The sequence below is a fragment of the Mustelus asterias genome, chromosome 13, assembly GCF_964213995.1.
Source record: "Mustelus asterias chromosome 13, sMusAst1.hap1.1, whole genome shotgun sequence".
NCBI classification, from domain to species: Eukaryota; Metazoa; Chordata; class Chondrichthyes; order Carcharhiniformes; family Triakidae; genus Mustelus; species Mustelus asterias.
In genome coordinates, this window is record NC_135813.1 from 28,931,399 (window position 1) to 28,949,852 (window position 18,454).

At 44.3% G+C, this 18,454-nt stretch overlaps 1 protein-coding gene across 1 annotated transcript in view; it reads left to right on the forward strand.

The window, feature by feature from the left end:
- Positions 1-18,454, forward strand: part of LOC144502543 (protein Niban 2-like) — a 213,804-nt gene that overhangs the window by 103,011 nt on the left and 92,339 nt on the right. The window contains exon 3 of the mRNA XM_078226621.1: positions 14,295-14,423. Within this exon, the coding sequence (XP_078082747.1) occupies positions 14,295-14,423 (129 nt within the window). The remainder of the gene's footprint in view (positions 1-14,294; positions 14,424-18,454) is intronic.

Sequence of the window (18,454 nt, forward strand, 5' to 3'; positions counted from 1 at the left end):
TGCAGGTTAGGTGGATTGGCCATGCTAATTGCCCCTTAGTGTCAGAGGCACTGGCTAGGATAAATGCATGGGGTTATGGGGATAGGGCCTGGGTGGGATTGTGGTTGGTGCAGACTCGATGGGCCGAATGGCCGCCTCTGCACTGTAGGGATTCTATGACCTTAGCTTGTCGTGCAGACTGTGGAAGGGTGCAAGCCTACACTGACTTTTGGCCTGGCAACAGCTTGATTTTAAAATCCTCATTTCTGTCTTTAAAGACTCCCATTATCTCATGCCTCCCAATCTCCTCCAACCCTACAAGACTTTGAATTTCTCGCACTCCTCTAATTTTGGCTTCTTGTGTAAATCCAGTTTTAATTTACTCATTGACAGTGGCATCTTCATCAGTCTAGGAATTCCTTCACTTAAACTTGTCTGTATCTGTATGTCTCCTCTCAAGATGCTGCTTGTAGGCAGATTTTTCCCATTCATTGGCAGAGTGGCGCAGCAGGTGGGGAAAAACAGCGTCTGCACCGCCGTATCGTTCAGCCTATAGCTTAAAAAAAATGAAGGGGCTGATCCCACAATGTCTCACTGGCTCTGAGTCGGCCCCATCAGTGACTTGGGCTAAAAGGTGCCCTAAAATAAAACTAGAGCGCCTGGAGAGGCCTGATAATCAGATATGGGCCAAATGCAGGCAATTGGGATTGGCTTACGGGTTTTCTTTTTTAAAAAAGGGCGGCATGTACAAGTTGGGCCAAAGGGCCTGTTTCCATGCTGTAAACCTCTATGACTCTGACTCAGATGTTAATGTATTCTAAAGAAAGCCCTGATGTTGAATAGAGACAATCGCAACGGGAAACCCTGCTGGCATGAATCGTGTTTTGGGCCTCCTGTGGGATTTTACCCTCCCTGCTTGCCAGAAACAGAAGTGGAAAATCTACCCCTCCTTTGACCAAGTTTTTGGTCACCTTTCCCAATCACATTATTTGGTTCAGTGTCAAATTTTGTTTGACCTCCTGTGAAGTTCCTTGGGATGTTTTACTTTAGTGGCGCTATTGAAATTCAAATTGTTGCTGCTACCACAGTGGGGTGAAGGTGATACATTTCCTTTGTGTCTCCTGCCTGCTTTGGAATTTACAAGTCATTCTTTTTTTTAAAATTCTTCCATGAGCATGTTTGTTACCTACGCCAAATTGCCCTTGAGAAGGTGGTGGTCAGCCACCCTCTAATCTATTTGATGTGGCTACTCCCAAAGTGCTGCTAAGAAGGAGATTCAGTATTTTGACCAGCAACAGTGAAGGAGCAGCGATTATAGTTCCAAGTCAGAGTGGTGTGTGGTTTGGAGGAGAGCTTGCCGGTCTGGTGCTCCCATGCTGTTCTTGTCCTTCAAGGTGGTAGAGGTTGTGGGTTTGGCAGGTACTGACAAAAGAACCTTGGTGACTTGCTGCAGTGATTCAAGTATACAGTGCACACTTCTGCCACTGTGTGCCGAGGGTGGGACTGTTTAAATTGATGGATGGAGTGCCGCTCAAGGGGGCTGCATGGTCCTGTATGGTGTCAAGCTTTTTGAATCTTCAATGTTGGCACCGCACTAATCCAAGCAAGTGGAGAGGATACCATCACAGTCCTGATTTATGTCTTGGGGAAATGGCTTTGAGGAGTTGGGAGTTGTTACTCATCTTGGTGTCTGACCTTCTATTGTAGCCCCAGTATTTATATGGCTGCTCCAGTTCAGTTTCTGATCAATGGTAACCCCCAGAATGTTGACAGTGGGGTATCAGTGAGGGTAATGCCAGTGAATAGAACATTACAGCGCAGTACAGGCCCTTCAGCCCTCGATGTTGTGCCGACCAGTGGAACCAATCTAAAGCCCCTCCAATCTGCACTATTCCAATATCAACCATATGTTTATCCAATAACCATTTGAATGCTCTTAATGTTGACAAGTCCACCACTGCTGCAGGCAGGGCATTCCACGCCCTTACTACTGAGTAAAGAACCTACCTCTAACATCTGTCCTACATCTCTCACCCCTCAATTTAAAGCTATGTCCCTTCGTGCTAGCCATCACCATCCGAGGAAAACGGCTCTCACTATCCACCCTAGCTAATCCTCTGATCATCTTGTATGCCTCTATTAAGTCACCTCTTAACCACCTTCTCTCTAACAAAAACAACCTCAAGCCCCTCAGCCTTTCCTCATACGATTTTCCCACCATACCAGGCAACATCCTGGTAAATCTCCTCTGCACCCTTTCCAACACTTCCACATCTTTCCTATAATACGGCGACCAGAACTGTACGCAATACTCCAAATGCAGCCGCACCAGAGTTTTGTACAGTTGCAGCATGACCTCCTGGCTCCGAAACTCAATTCCTCTCCCAATAAAAGCTAATACACCGTACGCCTTCTTAACAACCCTATCAACCTGGGTGCCAACTTTCAGGGATCTATGCAAATGGACACCCAGGTCCCTCTGTTCATCCACACTACCAAGTATCTTACCATTAGCCCAGTACTCTGTATTCCTGTTACTCCTTCCAAAGTGAATCACCTCACACTTTTCCGCATTAAACTCCATTTGCCACCTCTCAGCCCAGCTCTGCAGCTTATCTATGTCCCTCTGTAACCTGCCACTTCCTTCCGCACTGTCTACAACTCCACCGACTTTAGTGTCATCCGCAAATTTACTAATCCATCCTTCCACGCCCTCATCCAGGTCATTAATAAAAATGACAAACAGCAGTGGCCCCAAAACAGATCCTTGCGGTACACCACCAGTAACTGAACTCCAGGATGAAAATTTCCCATCAACCACCACCCTCTGTTTTCTTACAGCTAGCCAATTCCTGATCCAAACCACTAAATCACCCTCAATCCCATGTGTCTGTATTTTCTGCAAAAGCTTACCATGGGGAAACCTTATCAAACGCTTTGCTGAAATCCATATACACCACATCAACCGCTTTACCCTCATCCACCTCTTTGGTCACCTTCTCAAAGAACTCAATAAGGTTTGTGAGGCACAACCTACCCTTCACAAAACCGTGCTGACTATCCCTAATCAAATTATTCCTTTCTAGGTGATTATAAATCCTATCTCTTATAATCCTTTTCAATACTTTGCCCACAACAGAAGTAAGGCTCACCGGTCTATAATTACCAGGGTTGTCCCTACTCTCCTTCTTGAACAAGGGGACAACATTTGCTATCCTCCAGTCTTCTGGCACTGCTCCTGTAGACAATGACGACACAAAGATCAAAGCCAAAGGCTCTGCAATCTCCTCTCTAGCCTCCCAGAGAATCCTAGGATAAATCCCATCCGGCCCAGGGGACTTATCTATTTTTACCCTTTCCAGAATTGCTAACACCTCCTCCTTTACGAACATCAATCCCATCCAGTCCAACAGCCTGCATCTCAGTTCTCCCCTTGACAACACTGTCCCTCTCCAGTGTGAATACCGACGAAAAATATTCATTTAGTGCCTCTCCTATCTCTTCAGACTCCACGCACAACTTCCCACTACTGTCCTTGACTGGTCCTAATCTTACCCAAGTCATTCTTTTACTCCTGACATACCTATAGAAAGCTTTAGCGTTTTCCTTGATCCTACCTGCCAAAGACTTCCCATGTCCCCTCCTGGCTCCTCTTAACTCTTTCTTTAGGTCCTTCCTGGCTAACTTGGAACTCTCAAGCGCCCTAACTGAGCCTTCACGTCTCGTCTCATAACATAAGTCTCCTTCTTCCTCTTCACAAGAGATTCAACTTCCTTAGTAAACCACGGTTCCCTCACACGTCTGCTTCCTCCCTGCCTGACAGGTACATATTTATCAAGGACGCGTAGTAGCTGTTCCTTGAACAAGTTCCACATTACAATTGTGCCCATCCCCTGCAGTTTCCTTCCCCAACCTATGCCAGCTAAATCTCGCCTATGTCCTGGGGAAATGATTAATCTCTTCTGTCTTGGAGATGGTCATTGCCTGGTACATGTGTGGGGTGCATATTACTTGCCACTTATCAGCCCAATCCCAAATGTCATCTGAGTTTCACTGGATATTGACATAGACGATGTCAGGATCTGAGGAGTTGTAAATGACTTGAAATCATTAGCATGCATCCACACTTCTGACCTGATGGTGGGGGAAGGTCATTGATGAAGTAGCTGAAGGTGGTTGGGCCTAGGATGTAACCCTTGGGAACCCCTACAGCAATGTTCCAATCTAGGCACTACACCAGAAATTTGTGAAGCATGCTACAGATGAAATGTTCATCCTTAAGTGTGATCTAGTGCAAGCTGAAGCAAATTCACTTTAAAGATCCAAATCACAGTATACATAGAAATGAGTCTGATTTGATTTATTATTGTCACATGTTTTGGGATACAGTGAAAAGTATTCTTTCCTGTGGGCTATACGAACAAAACATTACCATTCATAGAGTACATAGGAGAGAAGGAGAGAGAGTGCAGAATATAATATGTTGCAGTTACAGATAGTGTGTAAAGAAAGATCCACTTAATATATGATGGGTCCATTCAAAAGTCTGATGACAGCAGAGAAGAAGCTGTTCTTGAGTCGGTTGGTACGTGTTCTCACACTTTTTTGTCTTGTTCTGGAAGGAAGAAGGTGGAAGAGCGTGTCCAGGGTGTGTGAGGTCCTTGATTATGCTGGCTGCTTTTCCGAGGCAGCAGGAAGTGTAGACAGAGTCAATGGATGGGAGGCTGGTTTGCATGATGGACTAGGTTATGCTCACAATCCTTTGGGAACTCTGGGAAGTCGGTTTCTTGAAAGAAGACCCAAAAATAATTGTATCTTTTTGCTGAAATTATGTTTTCCATTTAGGGCAAGTTGACTTGAGCATCCATTCTGATTTTCTTTTGGAATAAATTAAAGGTGAACTCTTGTCCAGCAACTATGGTATGGGAAGCTGGAAGCCCTCAGGTTTTGATAGTCTTTGAAATCTGAGCAAGAAAATAATTCTAATCCTAAACTAGTTCATTGTATTCTGGATTGAGTCTCTTCCAGACCACAGAAGGACTGTTCAAGTCAGTAAAAGCCCTAATTCTCTGCAGTGAGTACAATGGAAAATATTAAATAGACTGGCCAAATGTTACTCTGCTTCCAAATATGGTGCTGCTTGAAACCCAGGATCTTGCCATCCCCAAGGCAAGCCAATGTTGAGCTCTGGTTTTGGATCAGTAACTTGAATAGGGACCAACTTTTTCTCCTGAATGCCAATCTGCCTGAAATGGGCAGCCAGGTTTATTCACCCCTACCCTGACCCCTCCTCTCTTCCAAAGATTCCTGGAAATACACGATACCTGGAATTAGTTCAGTGTAAGAATAAACCTTTTTCTTGTTAAACCTTATGAGCAGTACAGAAACTTGAGGATTCTGTTTCCAAGTGTTCGTATGACTTTTCTCCCCCTCGCCTTGCCTACTCTCCAGTCAGCAATCTCCCAAATCTCGGTTTGAATGAAGTTTACAGCGTTGTTGTAGATGTGGTTAAAAGCAAGAGTTCTTGTGGGAACTGATGATTTGGTAGGCAGATTATTGAAATAGATTTTTCACTGCAAAAGAGTAGGTACATTTTGTTTTTATAGATTGGAATCGGGTGGTGTTGCCGCTGTATCCCTGCCTTCCTCCTTGGGTTGAGCAAGAACGCTGCCCATCTTCTTCCCTTTTACTCAACATGGAGCCCAATTATAGCACGACTCTTCCTCCAGTTAGGCCGCGGTCACTGCAGAGCCGGATTGCATCCATTCCATGTGTCTTGGTTTGTTCGCTATGTAAAACGTGAAAGTTGTTGAAATTTCTTTGATTACTTCCAGTCTGTTAGATTAACATTTGTGTCCTGGATGATTCAGATGTTTCCTAATTTAAATATGTCCTCTTCTGCCCTTTTTCATACATTTGATCAGGACATTGAATATGCGGATCAGCTATGATAAATGGCGGGTCAGGCTAGAAGGGCTGAATGGCCGACTCCTGCTTCTAGTTTCTATGTTTCTAGAACTTTTTTTACATTAAAAAAAATGGCATCAATGGATATTCAGTGACTTGGAGTGGATGATTGTTCATCTGTAAAGATCAGTGCCATTCCTTTGCATCTTTATTGGCTTAACTAAAAGTTCTGCAAGCACGTAACCTCGCATGCATTTTTTCCAAACATGTTCTTGTGCTCTGATCTCATGACTGTTCCTTTCATAATAAATAATTTCCTCCACACTCCAAAAACACTTGAACTGTTGGAGCACATGATTGAATCTTGACCCCTGAAGCTTAGTTTTGGATCTAACTCTGGTTTGTCAAATGATTTAATGCTTCTATCTACTTTGTTTCCAAAGTCTCATTTCTTTCCTTTTGTGTCGACATTGATTACTTGCAAGGTCTGTGGATTCCGAGGTCTCACAAATACCTTGTCAAAGTGACCCATGTTGATCTGTGATGAACGTGGGCAGGTTATTCAATCACAAGTGAAGTTGTTGTGGGTCCCCACCCGAAGATAAATCGTATTACTTTTATTAGCACCCTAAAAATCACAAACATTAATTCCCCCTCCACCCCTCTCGCATTTTTACAGATGCACCATAGAAAGCATTCTTTCTGGTTGTATCACAGCTTGGTATGGCTCCTGCTCTGACCAAAACTGCAAGAAGCTATAATGGGTTGTGAACGTAGCCCAGTCAATCACAGAAACCAACCTCCCATCCATTGACTCCATCTACGCTTCCCGCTGCCTCGGAAAAGCAGCCAGCATAATCAAGGATCCTATGCACCCCGGACATGTTCTCTTCCACCTTCTTCTGCTAGGGAAAAAATACAAAAATCTGAGGTCATGTACCAAATAACTCAAGAACAGCTTCTTCCCTGCCGCCATCAGACTTTTTAATGGTCCTATCATACTATATTCTGCAACCTCTCCTTCCTTTCTCCTCCTATGAATGGTATGCTTTGCCTGTATAGAGCGCAATAAACAATACACTGTATCCTAATACATGTGACAAATCAAATCAACATGTGTGTCATCTACAAGATGCCATGCAGCAACTCGGCAATATTTTCCAAACCCATGACCTCTACCACCTAGAAGGACCAGGACAACAGACCATCACCTGTAAATTCCCCCCCAAGTCCCATGGATTTCAGCAAAGCCTTTGACAAGGTCCCACATGGGAAACTTGTAAAGAAGGCAAATGCACATTGGATACAGGATAATTTGATAAAGTGGATTCAAAATTGGCTCAGTTGTAGGAGACAAAGGATGATGACAGAAGGCTGCTTGAGTGACTGAATGATGTGGAGAAGCTGGCGGTGGACTGGGGTAAACAGTAAGAAGTCTAACAACACCAGGTTAAAGTCCAACAAGTTTATTTGGTAGCAAATGTCACTAACTTTCGGAGGCTTGGGTCATCTTCATTGGAGCAGAGAAGACTGAGGAGCAACCTAATTGAGCTTTACAGGATTGAGGAGCAGAGTGGATAAGCTGTTCCCCTTAGTTGAAGGGTCCGTCACAAGGGGACATGGGTTCAAGGTGAGGGGAGATGAGGAAAAACATTTTTACCTCGAGGGTAAACTTTTTACCCAGATGTGCTGCCTGGGAGGGTGGAAGAGGCGGGTTGCCTTACATTCTTTAAAAAGTAGTGGCACGGTTGTTAGCACTGCTCCCTTGCAGCACCAGGGACCCGGGTTCAATTCCTGGCTTGGGTCACTGTCTGTGTGAAGTCTGCACGATCTCCCCGTATCTGCGTGGGTTTCCTCCCCGGGTGCTCCGGTTTCTTCCCACAGTCTAAAGGATGTGCTGGTTCGGTGCATTGGCTATGCTAAATTCTCCCTTAGTCTACCCGAACAGGCGTCAGTGTGGCGACTGGGCGATTTTCACAGTAACTTCATTGCAGTGTTAATGTAAGCCTACTTGTGACAATAATTAAATAAAGTACCTGGATGAGCACTTGGCACGTCATATTCAAGGCTATGGACCAAGTGGGATTAGGTGGGAGTCAGTTGTTTCTCATGTCGGTGCAGATTTGATGGGCCAAAGTGCCTCTTCTGCACTGTGTCCATTCTATAAGTCGCACACAATCATGTCTTGGAACTGTGTAGCCCTTCCTCTGTTATCCTGGACCAACGTCCTGGAATTCTTTGCCAAACAGCATTGTGGGTGCACCATCACCACATGGACAGCAGTGCTCAAGAAAGTGGCTCCTCACCACCTTGTTGAGGGCAAACTGAGATTGGTAACAAATGCCTGCCTTGCCAGCCACATCTAATGAACACACACCTGATAATTGTCCTTGAGTGCATATTCTCAGTTTAAAAAAAAAATCCATGGGTCATCAGAAGTAGGAACTTTATCTGTCGTTCCCTCTCCCTAGTTTCAAGAGTGACGTGGCCAGTTACTGTGCGCATAACATAATTTTGCGGTATCAGCAAACTCCGCGCAGACTGTGGAACAAGAAGTCAATGTCTTAACAATCTGGTAGCTTATTGTGGCATTCACTAGTGCACCTCTTAAACTGAAATTCAGAAAAGCAATAATCTATGGTAAAATGAAATATGCCATGTCCTAGTTCCTTAATGATATAGACCAATTAATGATCAGGAACTAAGTGTAGATGGACCAAATGGCAGGGTTTCTGGAGTTCGGAATTTCATGTGGCCCACTATTTGTAGTTGTGTTTAGTCTTTGAACCCCATCAAGGTGTTGCTCAAGACAGAATGACAAATTATTCTTGAGAAACGAACGTGTTCTCAATGAGTAATTTGGGCAATTTTGTTTTGGCCTGAAATCTAGTTCAACCTTTTGACTCATTATTGTACCACACCACAAGAACTCTTTCTAAATTGGGAACATGACAATAATTAGGGCTCATCAAGACCTGCAGTTTCATGCAGGCACAAGGCCACAGCTGTAGATTTGGAAAATACAGAACAACGCAAGAGGATGACTTGCTGGCGTGAGTATGAAATGAATTAACGCCCAACAACAAGGAAGTGTTTTCTTAAACATGAGTGTTTGTCTTCCTGCCTGTTGTATGAGCTAATTCATGAGTTTTGGACGGGGTAACTCAACAGAATGTCGATGGTCCGTTTGTTCTTGGGGTGGGTGGGTGGGTGGGGGGGATGCGGGGGTGGTGGTGGATGAGAGAAGAGGAGCAACTAGATTGGGATTACCTTGTTTGAGCCTCTTTTACACAGAAGTCTCACAACACCAGGTTATTTGGTAGCCTCTTTTATACAGCACAGTGGCTATTTAACCTATTTAACTCACTCGCCAATTCAAGCCTTCAAATAATTTGAGAGAGGAAATAGTTTAGAAAGTTGCATTCTCCACAGGCAGAACTAACAATTGTTCCCCACGTGATATTGAATGAGAAAGAAGACCCCTTCGTCACATGAACCTGGACTGGATTTTAAAGTGCAAAAGAGACATCTCTTCTGCAACGGCACTGGATGGAAATGGGCAGCATTGCTGCCTCACAGCGCCAGGAACCCAGGTTCAATTCCAGCCTCAGGTCACTGTCTGTGCGGAGTCTGCACATTCTCCCCGTGTCTGCGTGGTTTTCCTTCGTGTGCTCCGGTTTCCTCCCGCAGTCCAAAGATGTGTGGGTTGAATTGATTGGCTATGCTAAATTGACCCTTCGTGTCAGGGGGATTAGCAGGTTAAACGTGTGGGGTTACAGGAATAGGGCCTGAGTGGAATTATGGTCGGTGCAGACTCTAAGGCCATTTGACCCACCTTCTGTACTGTAGGGATTCTATACAGCCAGATATGAAGTGTGATTAAAGTGCATTGTGGTGGTAAAGCGTGTGGCCTGAACCAACCCAGCTCAAGCAAGTTGTGTGGTACTGAGGGATATAGCATGGGAGGTGGTGGCATAGTGGTATGCCACTGGACTAGTAATCCAGAGACTCTCGGTAGTGCTGTGGATTCGAATCCCACCATGCAGATGGCAAAATTTGAATTCAAGTTTAGGCAGCACGGTGGCACAGTGGTTAGCACTGCTGTGTCTCAACGCCAGGGACCCGGGTTCAATTCGGGCCTCAGGTCACTGTCTGTGCAGAGTTTGCATGTTCTTCGTGTCTGCGTGGGTTTCCTCCGGGTGCTTCGGTTTCCTCCCACAGTCCAAAGGTGTGGGGGTTGGGTTGTTTGGCTATGCTAAATTGACCCTAGTGTCAAGGGATTAACAGGGAAAATATGTGAGGTTACGGGGAAAGGCCCTGGGTGGGATTGTGGTAGGTGTGGCCTCGATGGGCCAAACAGCCTCCTTCTGCAGTGTAGGGATTCTATGATAACCCGGAGGAAGATAGTGTGGGAGAGAGCAAGATGAGAACAAGGGCATAATTGTTGGAAAGTAATGAGTTGTTTTAATATTTCTATTGCACAAATGCCAAGCCAGAAAATTCCCAACAGCTGAATATCATCTAGAAAATAGTCAAGAATTAAATTAAAGTAACAAGCTTTCAAATAGCTCTGAATATAGACAGGACCACCACTTTATGATGGCAGGAAACAGTATTCTCTTTTATTACATGTGACTCCAGGTTATGCACTAATGTTTTGGGGTTGCATTTTACAATTCAAAGCCATTTCTCCTTCTTTGAACTTTAAAGGTTTGCTTATGATCGGGAAATAAGTGGTTACAGTTCGAATGCAGTAAGACTGCACGATAACTTTAGCTGCAGAAATACTCAGAACATTCAGCATTGGTATTGCAAGGAGCAGCAGCTACTCATATGTGTGTGGCACCTTTAATGCAATTGAAAGTTCCAAGACGCTTCACGAGTATTATAAAAGAGCACGTCACCAAGCTACTTAAGGAGATATTGGGTCAGATGACTAAAAGCTTGGTCAAAGAGGTAGATTTGTTTTTAAGGAGTGTCGTAAAAGAGAAATTTATTTGTTAGTGTCACAAGTAGGCTTACATCAACACTGCAATGAAGTTACTGTGAAAATCCCCTGGTCACCACACTCCGGCGCTGTTCGGGTACACCGAGGGAAAATTAAGCATGGCCAATGCACCTAACCAGCACGTTTTTTGGACTAAGAGGGGAAACCGGAGCACCCGGAGGAAACTCTCGCAGACACGGGGAGAATGTGCAGACTCGGCACAGTCACCCGAGCTGGGAATCGAACCCGAGTCCCTGGCGCTGTGAGGCAGCAGTGCCGCCCGAAAGAGGTAGCAAGGTGTAGAGAGGGTATCCAGAGCTTGGGGCCTTAGCAAACAAAGGCACATCCCCAAGTCAGTAGGTCAAGTTCACAGAACTGCATCTTTTGTTTCCAATGATGGGTCCAGAAATTTGTGAAAATGGAGACATGAATACTGAAGGTTCAATGTTCAATTCCCAGCTGTGGTGGGGTTAGAGGTGATTTGATTTATTATTGTCACATGTATTAACATACAGTGAAAAGTATTGTTTCTTGCGGGCTATACAGACAAAACATACCATTCATAGAGAAGGAAAGGAGAGAGTGCAGAATGTAGTGTTGCAGTCACAGCTAGGGTGTAGAGAAAGAACAACTTAATGCAAGGTAAGTCCATTCAAAAGTCTGACAGCAGCAGGGAAGAAGCTGTTCTTGAGTTGGTTGGTACGTGACCTCAGACTTTTGTACCTTTTTCCCGAAGGAAGAAGGTGGAAGAGAGAATGTCCGGGGTGCGCGGGGTCCTTGATTATGCTGGCTGCTTTGCCGAGGCAGCGGGAAGTGTAGACAGTCAATGGATGGGAGGCTGGTTTGCGTGATGGATTGGGTGTTGCCCCATCTTATTTTTTTTGATGATGCATTTTCCAAAATTGAGGTTACCGTGATTTTTGTCTTTTTGAAGCTGGAAGCTTGTTCTGGAAAGGATTGCCTGTGAACAATTTAAAAAAAAATACATGTACCAAGCCAAAATTAACTGAATTTTTGTATGACGACTACGTCGCAATCAGTGGCTAAAGCATAGCAGACCTCCGGGAAGAGCAGCAGGCAGTGGGATGGGTAATTGAAAACAACATGCAAAGGAATTTTCATTTCGCTACAATTAAATAAAGTTGTACTTGAGCAGAGCAAGTTTTGAGATTTTGGTCCTTTTATTAAAAATTCATTTTATGGGATGTGGGCATCACTGTGCTGGGCCAGCGTTTATTGCCCATCCCTAATTGTCCTTGAACTGCTTGGATCGTTACCGAGGGCGTTTGAGAGTCCACCACATCGTTGTGGACCTGCAGTCACGTGTAGGCCAGACCAGGTTAAGGACAGCAGATTTCTTTCCCCAAGGAAGAGTTGTTAGAACAATAGCATTTAAGGAAGGCATTGGTGTACTTGTATTGTTGCTGGACGAATAATCCAGAGACTCGGGGTAATGCTCTGGAGACCCAGGTTCAAGTCCCACCAGGAGGCTAAGGAAATTCGGCATGTCCGCTACGACTCAACAATTTTTACAGATGCACCATAGAAAGCATCCTTTCTGGATGTATCACAGCTTGGTATGGCTCCTGCTCTGCCCAAACACCACAAACTACAAAGGGTTGTGAATGTAGCCCAGTCCATCACGCAAACTAGCCTCCCATCCATCTACATTTTCCGCTGCCTGGGAAAAGCAGCCAGCATAATCAAGGACCCCAGACATGCACTTTTCGACCTTCTTCCGTCGGAAAAAAGATACAAGATCATGTACCCACCGACTCTAGAACAGCTTCTTCCCTGATGCCATCAGACTTTTGAATGGACCCACCATATATTAAGTTGATTTTTCTTTGTACCCTAGCTATGACTGTAACACTATATATTCTGCACTCTCCTTTTCTTCTCCCTTATGTTCTCTATGAACAGAATGCTTTGTCTGTATAGCGCACAAGAAACGATACTTTTCACTGTATCCCAATACATGTGACAATAGTAAATCAAATCAAAATATATTGAGGTTTCCAGTCTCGCCTCAGCACAGATCTTTCTATTCAGCCTATTTGGTAAATGCCCTTCTTAAGCAGTTATTAACCTGTAAAATGTTCAACAGTCTCAATCTTGAACATAAGAAATAGGAGCAGGAGTAGGCCATCTAGCCCCTCAAGCCTGCTCCGCCATTCAATAAGATCATGGCTGATCTGATAGTGGGTTCAGTTCCACTTACCTACCCGCTCCCCATAACCCTTAATTCCCTTAATGGTTAAAAATCTATCTGTGACTTAAACACAGTTAACGAGGTAGCCTCTACTGCTTAATTGGGCAGAGAATTCCAAAGATTCACTACCCTCTGGGAGAAGTAGTTCCTCCTCAACTCTGTTCTAAATTGACTCCCCCGTATTTTGAGGCTATGCCCCCTAGTTCTTGTTTCCATTGCAAGTGGAAATAACCCCGCTGCTTCTACCCTGTCTAGCCCCTTCATTATCTTATATGTCTCTATAAGATCTCCCCTCAACCTTCTAAACTGCAATGAGTACAGGCCCTGTCTACTCAATCTCTCCTCATAAGCTAACCCCCTCATCTCTGGAATCAACCTGGTGAACCTTCTCTGTACCCCCTCCAAAGCTAATATATCCTTTCTTAAATTAGGGGACCAAAATTGTACACCGTACTCTAGGTGCGGCCTCACCAGTACCCTGTACAGTTGCAGCATGACCTCCCTGCTTCTATACTCCATCCCTCTCGCGATAAAGGCCAACATTCCATTTGCCTTCTTGATTACCTACTGCACCTGCAAACTGAGTTTTTGTGATTCATGCACAAGGACCCCCAGGTCCCTCTGCACAGTAGCATGCTGCAATTTTTCACCGTTTGAATAATAGTCCATTTTACTATTATTCCTTCCAAAGTGGATAACCTCACACTTGCCAACGTTATACTCCATCTGCCAGATCCTTGCCCACTCGCTTATCTATGTTTTCATCTATTTAAACTGAGTACGTGTGCAATCCTGTCCTAAATGTAGTCAATAAGTTGAGAAAATTATTCCAAAAAGGGATGCCATACATTTTATGCAATTCTTGAGATCCTTGTCATAACTAATCGTGGTACATCCCATTCGAATCATTGATTATATTCTGTTTGAAGCTATATCATTGTTTGATAGAATTGGCTGGTAGAAGTGTGGAATATGCGTGGAATAAGTGTGAATAACAATATAATACCAGCACAGTTTATGATTTCAAATCTGAGATTGTTAGACAAGGGTGCAAAGGGATATGGAATCAAGGTGCAGGTGAACCATTATCTCATTGAAGGATGGAACATTATTGCCCTTTTTATGGCTTGACATTAATTAATCGTGAGCAAAAAAGTGGTTTAAACATTGAAGACTCATTCATCCTCCTTTATCTTTTATTTCCTGTAGGCTCCATTAAAGGATAAAGTTATCTTCTCTGGCAACCTCTATCAATACATGGAAATAAACAGGAAGTGGAAGAACAGATACTTTGTCGTACACGATGACTACGATGTGGCATTTTATGATGGCAAAATGGTATGTTACTTTTTAGCCTACAGGAGCAATCGTGAGCCGTAACCTATCACCGTTAACCAGGAATGAAAAGCCTATCGTGGAGTGTCTGAGGATTCTGGATCTGTACTCGATGGGAGTCTAGAAGGATAATGGGGGGGGGGGATTTAATTGAAAGTTGCAGAATACTGAAAGACCTGGATAGAATGGACATGGGAAAGATGCTTCCATTACTAGGAGACGCTAAGACCTGAGGGCACAGCCTCAGAGTAAAGGGATGACCCTTTAGAACTGAGATGAGGGGAATTTCTTCAGACAGAGGGTGAACCTGTGGAATTCATTGCCACAGAAGGCTGTGGAGGTCGGATCATTGAGTGTATTTAAGACAGCGATAGGTTCTAGATTGGTATGGGGATCAAAGGTGATGGGGAAAAGTCAGGAGAATGGGGTTGAGAAACTTATCAGACATGATTGAATGGCCTAATTCTGCTCCTATATCCTATGGTCTAACACAATGAGGAAGTTTGTATAATATAATATTTTGGGTTTTTTTTAATCTGACTGACGGGACCCAGTGCACATATCAAATAATATGTCGATGCTGATGACTGTAGACAGTTGAAAATCTGTTAGGCCTTTGTGCTGTTTGCTCGATGACAACCATGTGATAGACAATCTGCTTGTGCATGAGTCCGAAATAAGGGGCCCATTACCTTAAAATTGGAGCTGGTCCATTCACAAACGGTTGATAGAACTGGCTGATAGAACACTCTTTTCCCCCATTGAAAAAGCAAATAGGTGCCATCTTGATTCATCACTGTAAACCCTGAGATTGATAGCCAAGGCTAGAAAGGGATATGGGGCAAAGATGGGCAGATAGATTTGAGATACAGATCAACCATTATCTCATTGAAGGATGGAACAATATTGCCCATTCTTTTAATAACTTTGCACCAAAGATTTACTTCAATTATTGTGAATGTTACAAGATATCATTCTGCACTCGTTAAATACATCAGTCTGGAAAAGTAGGCGCACGCATTCTTCTATGGCAATTTTTTGGGAGTGTCCATATTTCTGAAAGAACCATGGTAAATGCAATAATTTGACATGACTAAATGCCGTGGATAAATAGTTCAGCCCCACCCTTAGCAAACCAGTTTTTTTTTTAAAGTTTCATGTACTTGATAAATACCCATCATGAGAGACAGGCTGAACCTGAGTTCAAAAGGTTCCATGGCAATGGGACAGACTGATGACCTGAAGGTTGACAACCAGTCATTCTTCACGTCACAGTGCAGTCAAGATCTTTCTAATGCACAGAGAAATGAGTGAACAACCAACAGACCTCCAGCTCAGTATGTGCTTGATATATACCAGCACTGATTTACTTTCTGCAACTCCAGTTGTCAGTGAGTTCTTTCTACTTGGGCTCAAAGAACTAAATGGTCTATTTCTGTTCCTCTTCCTGATCCTGCGGCATAACCAGACAAAAGATTTCAGGACGATAATCACAAAATACAATCTGCATTTTTTTTAAAAACACACAAACAGCATATCACAGGACACTTTGATTACTTCGACAGTGCTAGAGCCACAAATTCAAACAAGATGCTCAGCACCTAGGCAACATGGTGGCACAGTGGTTAACATTGCCACCTCAGTGCCAGGGACTCGGATTCGATTCCCAGCTTGGGTCACTCTGTGTGGAGTCTGCACCTTCTCCCTGTGTCTGCGTGGGATTCCTCCGGGTGTTTTGGTTTCCTCCCACAGCCCGAAAGTCATGCTGGTTAGGTGCATTGGCCCGTGCTAAATGCTCTCAATGTACCCGAACAGGCGCTGGAGTGTGGAGACTGTGCCACCAAATGAGCACTGAAAGGAAAATCGCAATTAACATTCAGTTGGAGCTTCACCTAGAATCTCACCTTGTGACCTCATTGGGGCGTGACTCGCAGTTTGGGAAGCCTTGTTTTAACCCACTTCATTTCCTTATCTTGCTGCTTTAGCTGTTGTTTCCTCAGCTGGATATTTCATGCTTTTCACTGTCCCCTCATCTATTTTGACACCACTTTAATGTTCCACAAGATATCTTCATTGCCTTATCCTTGGGGGGGTCTACCATCCGAGTGGGTCCTGGTTTTCTGTTGAACAGTCTGCAATCCATTTAGCCTGTTTACTTCCTCTCTGGGACTTGAGTATTTATTGTCTTCCTCTTTAACCCCCACCCCTCCCCTTCCTGGATCCTTTCTCTCACTGTACAAAAGGACTTCACTATCTTTTGTTTTTTACTTCTGCGGAAGGAACTATCAAACAAAACATTAATTTATATTTTCTTTGCACAAAGTTTGACAAACCTGTTACTTGCTTTTATGTCAGACCTCCAATGCATGTTGTTTTTTTAAATTGGTGCTTATGACAGATTGTGGAGTCACAAAGGCTAGACAGTGTATCCAAATATCCTACCCTCCTCCCACACCTTGACAGTTGGGAATCATCCAAGTGTGTAGGTTTGATTTTATTTTCCATAATAATTACAATCCACTTCCTTGCCATTCCTTTGCTCATACAGTTAATGGATGTTTACTGATGAAAATGCCCAGAAACATGAATTTTGCAGCTTTATCTACCAAAGACATGAGAACTAAGTGGTACGGTGGCACAGTGGCTTAGCAACCTCACAGCGCCAGGGACCCGGGTTCAATTCCGGCCTTGGGTGACTGTGCAAACTCCACACAGACATTCTCCCTGTGTCTGCGTGGGCTCCAGTTTCCCACCTCAGTCCAAAGACGTGGGGCTATGTGGATTGGCCATGCTAAATTGCCCCTTGCTGTCAGGGAGATTAGCAGGGTAAATCCGTGGGGTTACGGGGATAGGACCTGGGTGGGATTGTAGGTGCAGACTCGGGCTGAATGGCCTCCTTCTGCACTGTAGGGATTCTAAGATCTACAACTGCTGGGCAGTTCTATCCAAAAGATTATATCTCTTTCTAAGAAATTCACTGTTTCAACCATACATTTTTGGAGTTCTTACCGTCGCCATCTGTATTTGGATCTGTGTGCAAGATTGAGAGAAGCAGGAAATCAATCATTGGACTGAAATGTTTGACAGTTATCGGAGCTTCACTATTCATAGCTTTAGAGATGCTTGTAGCGGGTTCAGCTTCTGAACCAAGAAATATCTTGACTCGTATCAAAAAGCAGTTATCTTGCAAAACTGAATATGGACACAACACTAGTTGTACTGCAGTGTTGCCAAGGATTCGGCAACTATACGTGTAAGAAAGCCATGGCCAGAATTCTCCTACCTCGAATGCAGCTGGCATTCTCCAATCCCATTGCTGTGGTTGGAGATTTGGCTGAGTGCCAGGTTTTCTGTTCTCACTGGCAGTGTTGGCACGCCATCGGAGAATTCCGGCCTATTATTCCTTTCAATGCTGAAATACAAGTGTATGTATGCAACTGATCAGCAAGAAAGGAGGCAATGGCCGAGTGGAATTATCGCTAGACTAAGGGCGGCACGGTAGCATAGTGGTTAGCACTGCTGCTTCACAGCTCCAGGGTCCTGGGTTCGATTCCCGGCTCGGGTCACTGTCTGTGTGGAGTTTGCACATTCTCCTCGTGTCTGCGTGGGTTTCCTCCGGGTGCTCCGGTTTCCTCCCACAGTCCAAAGATGTGCGGGTTAGGTTGATTGGCCAGGTTAAAAATTGTCCCTGAGATGCGTAGTTAGAGGGATTAGCGGGTAAATATGTGGGGGTAGGGCCTGGGTGGGATTGTGGTCGGTGCGGACTCGATGGGCCAAATGGCCTCCTTCTGCACTGTAGGGTTTCTATGTTTCATCCAGAAATTCAGCTAATGCTTGGATTTGAATCCTGCCAGATGGTGGAATTTGAATTCAATAAAAAGGGGCTTAGGAGAGCTAGGAGGGGACATGAGAAGTCCTTGGCGGGTCGGATCAAGGAAAACCCCAAGGCTTTTTACTCTTATGTGAGGAATAAAAGAATGACCAGGGTGAGGTTAGGGCCGGTCAAGGACAGTAGTGGGAACTTGTGTATGGAG